The 12,670-nt window shown below is 36.2% G+C and overlaps 2 protein-coding genes across 5 annotated transcripts in view; one reads left to right on the top strand and one right to left on the bottom strand.

Annotated features, from left to right (window-relative positions):
* Lrrc19 (leucine rich repeat containing 19) overlaps positions 1–7,045 on the top strand; it is a 15,670-nt gene extending 8,625 nt beyond the window's left edge. For both annotated transcript variants that reach the window (XM_029540183.1, XM_021199861.2), the window contains 3 exons: positions 1,837–2,350; positions 3,380–3,556; positions 4,234–7,045. In XM_029540183.1, coding sequence (XP_029396043.1) covers positions 1,966–2,350; positions 3,380–3,556; positions 4,234–4,562 — 891 coding nt within the window. In that variant the 5' untranslated portion in view covers positions 1,837–1,965 and the 3' untranslated portion in view covers positions 4,563–7,045. The remainder of the gene's footprint in view (positions 1–1,836; positions 2,351–3,379; positions 3,557–4,233) is intronic.
* Ift74 (intraflagellar transport 74) overlaps positions 1–12,670 on the bottom strand; it is a 78,106-nt gene that overhangs the window by 51,472 nt on the left and 13,964 nt on the right. For all 3 annotated transcript variants that reach the window (XM_021199859.1, XM_021199860.1, XM_029540182.1), the window contains exons 7-8: positions 11,049–11,108; positions 7,825–7,886 (exon numbers count right to left, since the gene is read on the bottom strand). In XM_021199859.1, the coding sequence (XP_021055518.1) occupies positions 7,825–7,886; positions 11,049–11,108 (122 nt within the window). The remainder of the gene's footprint in view (positions 1–7,824; positions 7,887–11,048; positions 11,109–12,670) is intronic.

Below are 12,670 nucleotides of genomic sequence, written 5' to 3'. Positions count from 1 at the left end.
CCTGCCTCTGCCTCCCAAGTGCTGGGATTAAAGGCGTGTGCCACCATGCCCGGCGCATTCTTTGTTTTATAAAGTGAATTCTTTATAGACACTGACCAAATGGAACTAAAAAGATGGTTCAGCAGTTAAGAGCACGTTCTGCTCCTGCAGAGGACTCAGTTTCCTTTCCTAGAAATCACACTGTGGCTCATAAGTACCTGTAATCCCAGATGCAGAGTACTGAAGCTCTTTCTGGCCTCCACAGACACTAAGCAGACATATGATACTCACACTTACATGAGGGATTCACACATACACATAAAGTTTTTTAACAATTTTAAAAGCTGAATAAAGTTCAACTCTGAAAACTCTTAGCTATAAAATCAGAGATGAGTTTCAAGACCAAAAAAAAAAAAAAAAATCAGGACACATACACAAGAAAAAAAAAATCAGTTCAAATCGAACCATAGGATGGGGTTAAGAAAGGTGATGAAATGGTTTGCTACAAACATGAGAATCTAAATTGCATCCATTATTGAACTCTCCTCCTCCATGCACGGGGAAGCATATAATCTACATCTACAAAATAATAGTAATGTAAAAATAAAATACAGGCTTGGCATAGAGCTCAGTGGGAGAGCTTTTGTATGCTGCCTTAGTTCAATCCCTAGTTCTGCCAAAAATAAAACATAAAACAGTTTTTAAGCAGCTAAGTCAACTGTGTTAACACAGACCTGTAATCCATCATGTATGTAGATGGAGGCAGGATGATCAAGAGTCAACCATCTACTGCAATATACTAAGACTCAATTGCAAATAAACATCAACATCAACCCAAACCCATCATGTCAATCAATAAAAAGCATAAAATATAAGTAAACAAAAATTCACTCACGTAGCTTATCATAATGTGACTGCATTATTATTTCAACAACAGACCTAGTCAAGAACTATTTCTTCCAATGCATATCTACATATGGGAATCATTTCTTGTATTATAGCTCATTAACAATCATGATTAATTTGATGTTGTTTTGAGACAACTATGTAAACCAGGCTGTCATTAAACTTATAGAAATGTATCTGCCTCTTCCTAGGATTAAAAGTGTGTATCACCACAACCAGGATGGTTCCATATTTGGTAGAGAGCAGCTGGGTGGTGATGGTACACATCTTTAATCCCAGTACTTGGAAAGCAGAGACAGGTGGATGATCTCTGTGTTCAAGGTCAGCTTAGTCTATAGAGGTGAGTTCTAGGACAGCAAGGACTATAGAGAGTACCATGTCTTAAACGAAGCCCACCCCCCCCCCAACAAAAATAAAAGCAATTATTCTATTCATAGGTATGCAATGGTATCTACACAACCTTCAAAATACTTACTTTTAAACAATTCTCCCATATATATATATATCTTGTATGCTGAAACATCAAATAAGGTTTTAGTCTGTTTTTTCTGGTTTTTTTGAGAAAGCATCTCACTTTGCAGCCAAGGTTGTCCTGTACTTGTTAGTCTCCTGCCTAAGACTTCACAAGTGCTAAGATCACAAGCATATGCCAATACTTCAGATTAAGTAAGTCAACAGAATTATATTTCCCTTGTATTTCTACAAGAGAAACATTGCAATATTCTTTCTGTAATGCTTATATAACAGGTGGAAGATATCTTTGGCTCTCCTTAAGTGGCTGCATCAGAATCTCCTTACTCTTCATTATTCCATTTACATAAAGAAACACATTTGCTCTTCCTTTTTTATGTCTAAGGACAACTTTTTCCAGAATGATCCAATATCTCTTCTTGGATATGTAACTTCAGTCAATTCTGATTAAATCATTTCTGTTTTTCTTTTCTTTTCTAGGAAGTCACATGTAATTTCAGCAGAAGGAATTACGCTTTGATTCCAGAGGGTATCAGTAACAATGTTACCATTCTTGATCTCAGTTATAACCAAATTACTCTGAATGCTTCAGATAGCAGGGTGCTACAGATGTACTCTTTACTCACTGAGCTCTACTTGATGGAAAATAACATCACTGCCTTATATAACAGCAGTTTCGGGAATCTTCTCAACCTAGAAATTTTAAACATCTGTGGAAATTCAATCAGTATAATTCAAACGGGTTCATTTGTTGGCTTAAATGAACTAAAACAATTATTTCTTTGCCAAAACAAAATATTACAACTGAATCCCGATACATTTGTGCCTCTAAATAACCTGAAAGTTCTGAATCTGCAAGGCAATTTGATAAGCATCTTTGATGCACCACAGCTACCTCATCTGGAGATACTAACTCTGGATGGAAATCCATGGAACTGTACCTGTGGTCTACTTGAGTTGCAGAACTGGCTGAACACATCTAATGTGACATTAGGTAAGCTATCCTACTTCAAGTCAAGCAATAGACAATGTGACTGAGCTTTGATGGCTTATGTCAGAATTAGAACAGACAAAAGGAAACAGCTGGGCTGGAAGCATTGCTCAATGACAGACATGGGCCTTGAACTTCATTTCTATAACAGTTAAAATAAACCAAACAAACAACACGCCCCCAACCCCCCCACACGCAAACAAAACGAAACACCTGAAAGAAACTTCAGAATAGATATGCTCCCACCCGACCTTGTAGGGGGGTGGCAATTTAAAGATATATCCAAGAAGGTAGTATTATACATGAAGAGTCGTTATAAAACATTAATTTTATATGTTAGGTGTGATAGGGCACACCTTTAATTCTAGAACTTGGGAGGCAGAGGCAGATAGATCTCTGTTAGTTCCAGACCAGCTAGGAATATACAGTAAGGTCCTAGCTTAAAAAAAGATGTTCAAGAACTTCCTATATATTCTTTAGGGTATTATATCACAAAATACACAAGGTGTGCCTAATTCTAGCACTGGCGACTGAACCCAAGGTGTTGACTTATTTTGTTAACTGTACATCATGCTCTGCTTGAAAACCAGATTACAACAATAATCTTAATCATAAAATTTTCCAACAGAAAAACCAAATGAAAAATACATACTGCATTTAATCTATATAACATGAATATGGATCAATACGTTGACATGCAAATATATCAAGAGCCACTATCTTACAATAAAAAACTTTTGTTCATTTATTTTGAATTACAAATATTCTACCTGCATGTATGTACACCATGTGTATAGCTGGTGCCTGCAAGTTCAGAAGAGGACCCTGGATCCTCCAAAACTAGAGTTAAAGATGATCATGAGCCACCATGTAGAAGCTGGAAATTCAATGTAGATTCTCTGTAACACTACCAAGTGCTTTTAACTACTGAACCATCTTTCCAGCCCTTCTTATTGTTTAATGAAATTCTAAATCAATACTGTGTTATGAACTACTTCTCTCGTCCATAATACATCTTTACTCCTTTACCAGAAAACGAGAGCATCACCACGTGTAGCTACCCAGATGAGCTAAAGCAATACAGCATCAAGTCAGCACCCTTCACAACTGAATGCCACTCTAAATTTATTTCTACTATAACTGAAGATTTTCAGTCCATTAGGAATTCATCTTTCGATAGCTCTTCACACAACTTAACACGGACCTCAGGTAATGTACTGATTTTGAGTATTACTATTGCTGAAGGTATTGGTACTAAACATACTGTTCTTTTTGTCTTTTACTGTTTGGAATTTCTAGGAAGAATGTAAAAGAACAATTCTTCATCTCAACAAAAATTTATAAAATTTTGGAATTCTAACCCATGCTCAATTAGATGCCATGTGCATGATATCAATATTAATTACTATTTACTAGACTAGACACCACACTTCACAAGCATGTGTTAATGGCTTTATATGAGCTTGTAACAATACCTGGTTTTCTTTTAATATGGAGTACTGCATATTTGAGAGGAGATCCAAGTCTATACAAAAAATTCATCTATGTGTCAAAAATACCACATGTGTGTAGTCTGAAGATAATCTGTACACTACTTTTGGGCATCTGTCTTTTTACTGTGACCTGTCTGTCTGCTGAAGCCTTCTATGAGTTTTCTACTTGTGAAGTCATGGTAGGGCTCAAAAGGTTAAGTTACAAATGTCGGAGCATCGTGGGATTTTTAGTTAGGGTTGCTCAACTTATAGTCATTTTGTTAAATGATGTTCCTTGTCCACACTTGTCTTTAGTGTATTAGTAATTTTATTCACAGAAAACTGTAAAGTATGTTCCTTTCCAATACTGCTTGACTTCTGTCAACTTAACAAATTCTCTCTCTTCTATTTAAGAGCATGAGCCTCTTGGGAAAAGCTGGGCTTTCCTGGTTGGTGTTGTTGCCACTGTACTGCTAACTTCACTGCTCATCTTCATTGCTATCAAGTGTCCAGTATGGTATAATATTCTGCTGAGTTACAACCATCATCGCCTGGAAGAGCATGAAACAGAAACCTATGAAAATGGTCTTACAAGAAACCCGAGTTCTCTTTCACAAATAACAGATACAAACTCTGAAGACACCACAGTGATATTTGAACAGTTGCATGCATTTGTGGTAGATGATGATGGGTTTATTGAAGACAGATACATAGATATCAATGAGGTGCATGAAGAAAAGTAATTTTATTGTGTTGAAATTCTGAAAAATACTTTCAGTCTATTTATAGCTTAGACAGAGATTTTTATTTGGCAAAGAAAACTATAAACAGCAAACCTTCATATTAATTAGTACCTTATGTTAATATCACAGTTATTACTTTTTAGTATATTTCACAAGGAAGTCTAAATGCAATAACTCATACACTGGTTAGCTATAAGTTTAATGATTTATCTATACTACCAGCATTTACTAGTGTCAGCAGTGTTTGGGAAACTACAGACTGCTAAAAACAAGGCCTAAGGACAATTATTTATCAACTAAAATGAGCAGATTCTTTTTTTTTTTTTTTTTTTTTTATTAGGAACTGGGAACACAGTTGAGACGCAGGGTTTTGCTTAGCATAAGTGAGTCCCTGGGCACACTCTCCAGTGCAGCAAAACGAATTTTAACAGAGTTCTGGCCAAGCACAGTGGTCTCTCCACTGTCCCCTCATCCCCACTTAAAGCATTTTAATGTTATGGGATGTAAAAGATGACATTTGTTCAAAGAGGATTATCCCTCTAACTGTCCCCAAGGGCACAGTGTTTTTAATGTTCTTAGTTATCTGTGTTTTTTTCCCCTCTGTTACAGAACCAAGGAGTCAGCCTGTCTAAGTACAGGGAGGACAGTTGAACTAAACAAAACCAAGTCTTCGATGACTGGGCCTCCTTGCTCCTAGAATCTACACTCAACAAGCAGAAAACACACATGATGTTTTACCAATACAATCCGCACTACAGCCAAATGGTAAAGCATTTTCTAATGAGCACAAGGCCCTTAGTTTGAGTCNCAACCCTGTGACAAATAAGCAGACAGCATAAAAATGTTGAAATCATAGGAAGCAGAGAGGAAAAAGAGGTGACAGGGCATCTGGAGCAGGGATTAGGAAGGTGGTGGTGTGAGGACATAAAATCCCAGCTGCGTAGGAGGATGAGCAGGAGNATGATCTATTGCGTCAGATAGCGACTGGGGTTAGTAACTTATAGCTGACTGTGGTCCTAGAGGGGCTTCTGTTCCTACTGAAGGAAGCCAAGGCAGACACCAAAGCAGAGTCCATGGAGGAATGCTTCTGATGGCCTGCTCCCCTGATGACTCGTGTGTCTGTCTGAAATGAGCAGATTCTTATATTAAAAAATACACATGCTGTGATGTCTTAAATTATACTAAAATTATAATCAATAAAGAAATACAAATTTTAGGCTTATATTATCAAAGTGAGGAACAGGCAGCTTTAACTGTATAAAGTGATCTTATGTTCACAAATGAATTCACAGAATTAAAGAATATGCTGCCTAAACTTAAAAACAAAATTTCCTCAAAAATTTGTAGTAATTTAAAGCACAAATACAGTGATTTGGAATAATCCCTACTAATCACTACTGTATCTGACAGTGATTGTTAGGAAGAATTCCATATACAATTGTCATGTTTAATATTACAATGGCTCCTAAACTGGGCATCATAACAATTATGAATTTTCTTTAGAAGAAAAAAATAATTTCTCTATTTCTTTTGGGAGATTATTTTTAAATTATTGTGAGCTAGAACTGAGAATATTTAAGTAATCCACACACACCTATCTCTGTTTAAATAAACAGAGCAATGTTTCCCAAATTGTTTTGTAGAACACTGATTTTCTACAATGACACTGACAACCATTTATAGAGGAAGAAAAAGGTAACTGGTTAAATTACTGAAGGAATCTAAATCTAAACATGGTTAAAGATTTTTTTCCTTTAGTATTTATAGATTTTACTTAGCTCAGGTGTTCTCTGATAACTCAAGAGTACAGTACTAAGTTTTTGAAGGGCATCTGCATAGCATGTTCAGGTCCCTGGGTTTGTTCGTTTTCTCTCTCTCTCTCTCCTCTCTCTTCTCTCTTCTTTCTCTCTTTCTTTCTCTCTCTCTCTCTCTCTCTCTCTCTCTCTCTCTCTCTTTCTCTGTGTGTGTCTGTGTGTGTGTGTTATACACAGAAACATTACAATTTATTTGATAAACAAAGCATAGTTAATAGCTCACAGCATATTAATAGATCAAAAGACACATAGCCCTAACATAGGAAGGGTCTTTATAAAGTGAAATGTTTACCAACTCTCTTATAATAGCTTAGTTGAAAATATTATTTTAACAACTTAGCAGTTTAAAGAGTGGAATTAAAAACCAGCAAAATCTGTATTTTACCATTGTATATGTAGAAAAACTAAGTGTATTTACTTGCATCTGTAAAACTACACTTATGGATGAAATAGTATAACACATTTTTTTTTGTGATTTTCTTTGTCTGTACACATGGGAAGGGAAAGAGTTGAAGATGGAACATAGCAAGAAATGTGACAACAGACCTTGGAACATGATACACAAGCATACAATTCTCTGGCGTTCAAACTTCTCTTAATAAAGATATTCAAAAGAATGTACGTGATACCTTCTTACAAAAGAAGACTAATAATGAAGATTTTTTTCATAATTCGCAAATAATGCTCATCAATGAACAAAGCCTACTGATTGATTTCTTCTTTCACTAAGTGGAACTAAAAGATCATAGTTCAATCTACTTAAAAGCCTAGGCTAAAATTCTAAGTGCCAGATATAAAGGCATAATTCATCTTAGAGTTTAAGTCTTTAGAAGCAGAAATCTTACTTATAAACTGGGTAGACCTTCCCTTTGTATAGAATTTAGCTCCTTGGGAGGAAATAAGACAGCATATATTTGACATTTAGATAAATTTTATATTAAGATGTTATGGTAAATTAAGAAATGATGATACATTTTCTATTACAAATATGTACGTTAAATGTAAGGTTTCAGTAAGATGCCAGTTGTGGTTCTTGTCGGTAATCCCAGCACTTGGGAGACAGAGTCAGAGATACTGACAAACTTCTGAGTTTGAGATAGCCTACGCTACAGAGTAAAATATTGACTCATAAGAATCCAACAATTAAGGGCTGGAGAGATGGCTCAGTGGTTGGGAGCACTCAATACTCTTCCAGAGGCACCAGATTCGGTTCTCAGCACCCACATGGCAGCTCACAGCTCTCTGTGACTCCAGTTTCAGGTGTTCCAATGACCTTGCAAGAAATATACGCAGGCAGAATGCCAGTGCACATGAAATAAAAATTAAATAAAAGTTTAATCCAACAATTAACAAAAGCAAAATAAGAGAAAAAGTTAAAATTTTATAAGGAAATAAATGACTCACAAGTTAAGCCACATACCAAAATTCATTAATGCATATGTACTTACGCTTGTCTTTCTGTAAATATGACATCCATACTTTGTGTTTCTCTATCATTTTGAGCTTTAAGCTGTGTAAACAGTTAACACAGACATTATTCATTAAAAAAAAAAGGGTAACCACCAAACTCTCTGTAACAATTACTCTAAAGATTCTGATTTAATTGAGATTATTATAATTATAATGCCACATGCAAAAGTTAGAAAAAAAATACAACTTTCCTCTAACAAAAAACACTACCCGATAAATAAATTAGTCCTTATATTAACATAATAAGCTCATACCAAAATACTTCATTTTTCTTTAGAGATCTGTCCAATAATTAAATTTAAACTTAATTTATGTAAACAGCATTTCAGTAATATACTGTATGTTCACTAAATACTTGGTTGGGGCTGGAGAGCTGGCTCAGCAGTTAAAAGCACTGGCTGCTCTTCCAGAGGTCCTGAGGTCAAGTCCCAGCAACCACACAGTAGCTCACAACCATCTGTAATGGGATCCAATGCCCTTTCCTGGTATGTCTGAAAATAGCTACAGTGTACTCATATAAGTAAATTAAATAAATAATAAATAAATAAATACTTGATTAGCTATATGCTAAATCTAGAATCAATACAATTTTGTTCTTAAATCCTTCATGAGTTCCTAATGACTCCTAGCTGGCTCTATATACATAGACCTGTATCTAGATATACCACAAAAAACTGACCAGATAGTTTTCAAAGTTTTTGTTATTTCTAGCAATAATATTCATTTCTAATTTTATGAAAATAAAAATAATTTACAAAATTATTTTAGAACCCAAATTACAAGTCATTTTTAAAAATTCTGGGGTTTTGGGGCTTTATGTTGCTATTGTTGTTTTAGTCAGGCTGCTGTGGGGCAGGTCTTTTTTTTTTTTTTTTTGGTTTTTCGAGACAGGGTTTCTCTGTGTAGCCCTGGCTGTCCTGGAACTCACTCTGTAGACCAGGCTGGCCTCGAATTTAGAAATCTGCCTGCCTCTGATTCCCAAGCGCTGGGATTAAAGGCGTGTGCCACCACTGCCCAGCAGGGCACGTCATTTTTCTCAGCACTCAAGAAGCAGAGACAGACAGGTCTCTGAGTTCAAGGCCAGCCTGATCTACTGAGCAACTTTCAGGACAGCCAAGGCATAAGAAAACCCTGTCTTGAAAACAATAACTTTTTTTAAATGTTGTTTTCATAAAAGCCTTTTATAATATAAATAAATTATAAGCTATAGATCTTGTTATACTTTATTCAAAGGTTTAAAATGAAAATACATTAGATATTAACATGACCACTGAACACAAATTCTCATTTACCAAACACAGTATTATTAGCTATGTCTAGTATCATATCCATTCCTTTTCCTTCTTGTTACAAAAACTATGAGAGACTGGAAACAGCTCAGCAGTTAAGAGCACTAGCTGTTCTTCCAGAAGACTTGTGTTTGTTTGCCAGCACTTATGTGGGAGCTCACAACCATCTGTTACTCTAGTTTCAGGCAATGTGGTCCCTTTTTCTAGCCTCTGAGGGCATAGGGCACAGTCCTACAGACAAACATCCAGGCACTTTAAAGAAGACATTAAAAGATATTATTTCTATTGAATTTTAATTCTATTTTAAAACATTAAAGACTAAAGAAACATTTTAAAAAGTTAAAACCAGAGTTGGAGAGATGGCTCAGCGGTTAAGAGCATTGACTGCTCTTCTAAAGGTCCTGAGTTCAATTCCCAGCAACCACATAGTGGCTCACAACCATCTGTAATGGTATCTGACACACTCTTCTGGTATGTGTCTGAAGATAACTATAGTGTACTCATATAAATAAAAATAAAATCTTAAAAAAAAAGGTTAAAACAAAAATACTGTTCACTAATATATATTCAAGCAATGTAGATGAAACTTCCTTAGTGCAAGATCAGTTGAAACAGAGGTTTATGGACCAAGTGAGGATGCCTCAATCCCACTTGACAGGGAGAAGAAAGCAATCACAGGGAATGGGGAGAGGTGCAGAGGGAGGGAGAGATGTGGGTGGGGGAGGGGAGGAGGGGAAAAGGAAAACTCTATGATCAGGCATGGAGTTGGGGTGGTTGGGGAGAAACAGGAGTGAAACCCTGAGAACCAGCAAAAAGAATGGAATCAGGCAAACTTGGGAGGTAGGAGGTGAGAGACTCTCAGGACTCAAAGTGAGAGACCTAGGCCTGGCATGGTGGCGCACGCCTTTAATCCCAGTACTTGGGAGGCAGAGGCAGGCTGATTTCTGAGTTCGAGGCCAGCCTGGTCTACAAAGTGAGTTCCAGGACAGCCAGAGCTATACAGAGAAACCCTGTCTCAAAAAAAAAAAAAAAAAAAAAAAAAAAGGTGAGAGACCTTAGATGAAACGCCCTACAGTGGGGAGAGGAAACTTGTAGAGTCCACCTCCAGTAGAAAGTCAGGGCATCAAGTGGAGGGATGGGGTTGCCATCCCATAGTCAAAAACTCTCACCCATGTTCCTGTCTAAAAGAACTGCAGGGACAAAAATGGAGAAGAGACTAAAGGAAAGGAGGTTTAGGGACCGGCCCAAATTGGGATCTATGATGTGTGCTATGGTGCTATTACTATTACTGATGCTATGGTGTGCTTATAAAAGACAGGAGCCTAGCATGGCTGCCCTCTGAGAAGCCAAACAAGCAGCTGAAAGAGTCAGATGCAGATACTTACATACACCCAACCAATGGACCCCTGGGATTGAATCAGGGAAAAGCTGGAAGAAACTGAGGAGGAAGGCGACCCCATAAGCAAGACCAGCAGTCTCAACTAACCTGGACCCCTGAGATCTTTCAGACACTGAGCCACCAACCATGCAGCGTAGATGAGCTGATATGAGGCCCACAACATATGTACAGCAGAAGACTGCCTGGTCTGGCCTCAGTGAGAGAAGACGCACCCAATCCCACACCCAACCATCAAGAGTCTTGAGGCATCAGAAGTGAGGAGGTGTAGTAGGGTGGGGGTGGAGGTGGATATCATCTTGGAGATAGGGTGAGGAGGAATGGGATGAGGACTGGGAGAGGGATAACGAGACTTAAAAGAACAATGAATGGTGCTGAATAATAATTGTGCTATTTATGATCAGTCATAACTGCCTATAAGGTCCATAAAGTTTTATCAAACTACTTCTAAATAGTGCTTTATTTTATAGGATATGATTTATAAGGAGCTATTGATTATATTTATATATTTTCTTACCATGTTGTAATCATTCATTACTTCTTCCATTTCAGTATTGGTATTAAGTTTATCTACCAACTAAAAGAAAAAATATATATTAAAAAAAAAAGCACCATTTTGTTAGCCTTAATGTTTTAGGTAAGTCTTAATATACATGTTTATTTTTATAATTAGCTAGTCATTTCAGTGTTAATCCTTCCACATATCTTCTTTTCTAAGAAAAAAATAGTGAGTTACAACGAAAAACTAAACATACTAAATGTTTTGTGTAGAAAAGTGAGAAGTAATCAAATCCTCTCCCTTTAAGACCATACACATACACTGAAGAGCTTTGCCTGCTCTGAAAAGACCAGGTTTATAAAGAAAAGTCTGAAACAGAAAAAAGCAGCTCTGGAAATTATCTGCCACTTGTATTTTCCTCCCTTCTGGAAAACAGTAACTGTTTTACAAATGTATAATAGGGAAAATATAAAACAACTTTTTTCCCCTAAAAAATAAAAAGTAAAAAAACCAAAAAACAAAAACCAGTAGAACAAAGCATAAACAGTACATTAGTACGTCCATGAAGCCTAACCCTTAAGTCAAAGAATGTTATCAGCAAGTAACAGCACAGCTTTATCTTTATCTTGTCCCAAATAGTGCCCAGGAACCAGTATCTGTATAAATTCAGTTTTCATAATACTCTATTACATATAAATTATAGTCTATGTCTTAAAGAAATTGAGGAAGTAGCAGAGCCAGAATTCTATTATGTGTGTGTATTTTTTTTTTGTTTTGTTTTGTTTTGTTTTGTTTTTGTTTCGTTTGAGAGGTCTCACCATATAATCCGGTCTGTCCTGGAACTTGTAATTCTGACCAAGCTAGTCTGGAACTCAGAGATTTGAGTGCCTCTGCATCTGGAGTGCTAGAATTAAAGCACTGTGGCAGAATTTTGTTGTTTTTGAGGAATATTTTCAACTATGGAATTCTTTTTGGTTTTTTTCTTATGGGGGAGGAAGGGGTTGGTTTTTACTAAATAAAAGGTCAAACTAGTCAAAAAACTAATCACAATAGTCAAAAAACTACATAGGTGTAGCTGATGACTAAAAACTAAGAAGCCTTATTATTATATTTATAACATTCTGATCTGTACTTCTATATTTTAAAATGTAATACTTCTTTTTTGTATTTGTAATATAAATTAGTGATGGTAAAATCTTAAATACCTGAATGATAGCTATATAACAGATCATTAATTAACTTCTTTACATTCAATAAATGTTAGCTCATTAGACCCATAAATAGCACACTTTACATGTTATTAATATTTTTAATTATTTTAGTTTTTAATTTATTCTTTGACATTTTATGTTTATTTATCTAATAATTACAACATAAGAAAAATATCTAACATTTAATCTCTGGTTTTTCTCATATTTAAAATAGAACATGAGGTGCTAAACAGATGGCAGAGCAGTTAAAAGCATGCACTGATCTTACAGAGGATGTGCGGTCAGCTTCTTGCACCCACATCAGGCAGCTTTAACTGCCTATAGCTCCAGGTCTAGGGATTCCACACTCTCACCCTCTCCTGGCCTCTGAGGGCACTTGCACTCATGTGCACACACACACACACACACACACACACACACACACACACA

The sequence above is a fragment of the Mus pahari genome, chromosome 6 (assembly GCF_900095145.1).
Source record: "Mus pahari chromosome 6, PAHARI_EIJ_v1.1, whole genome shotgun sequence".
In the NCBI taxonomy this organism is placed as follows: Eukaryota; Metazoa; Chordata; class Mammalia; order Rodentia; family Muridae; genus Mus; species Mus pahari.
The sequence above is the reverse complement of the archived record's forward strand: the minus strand, read 5'-3'. Positions and strand labels throughout refer to the sequence as shown.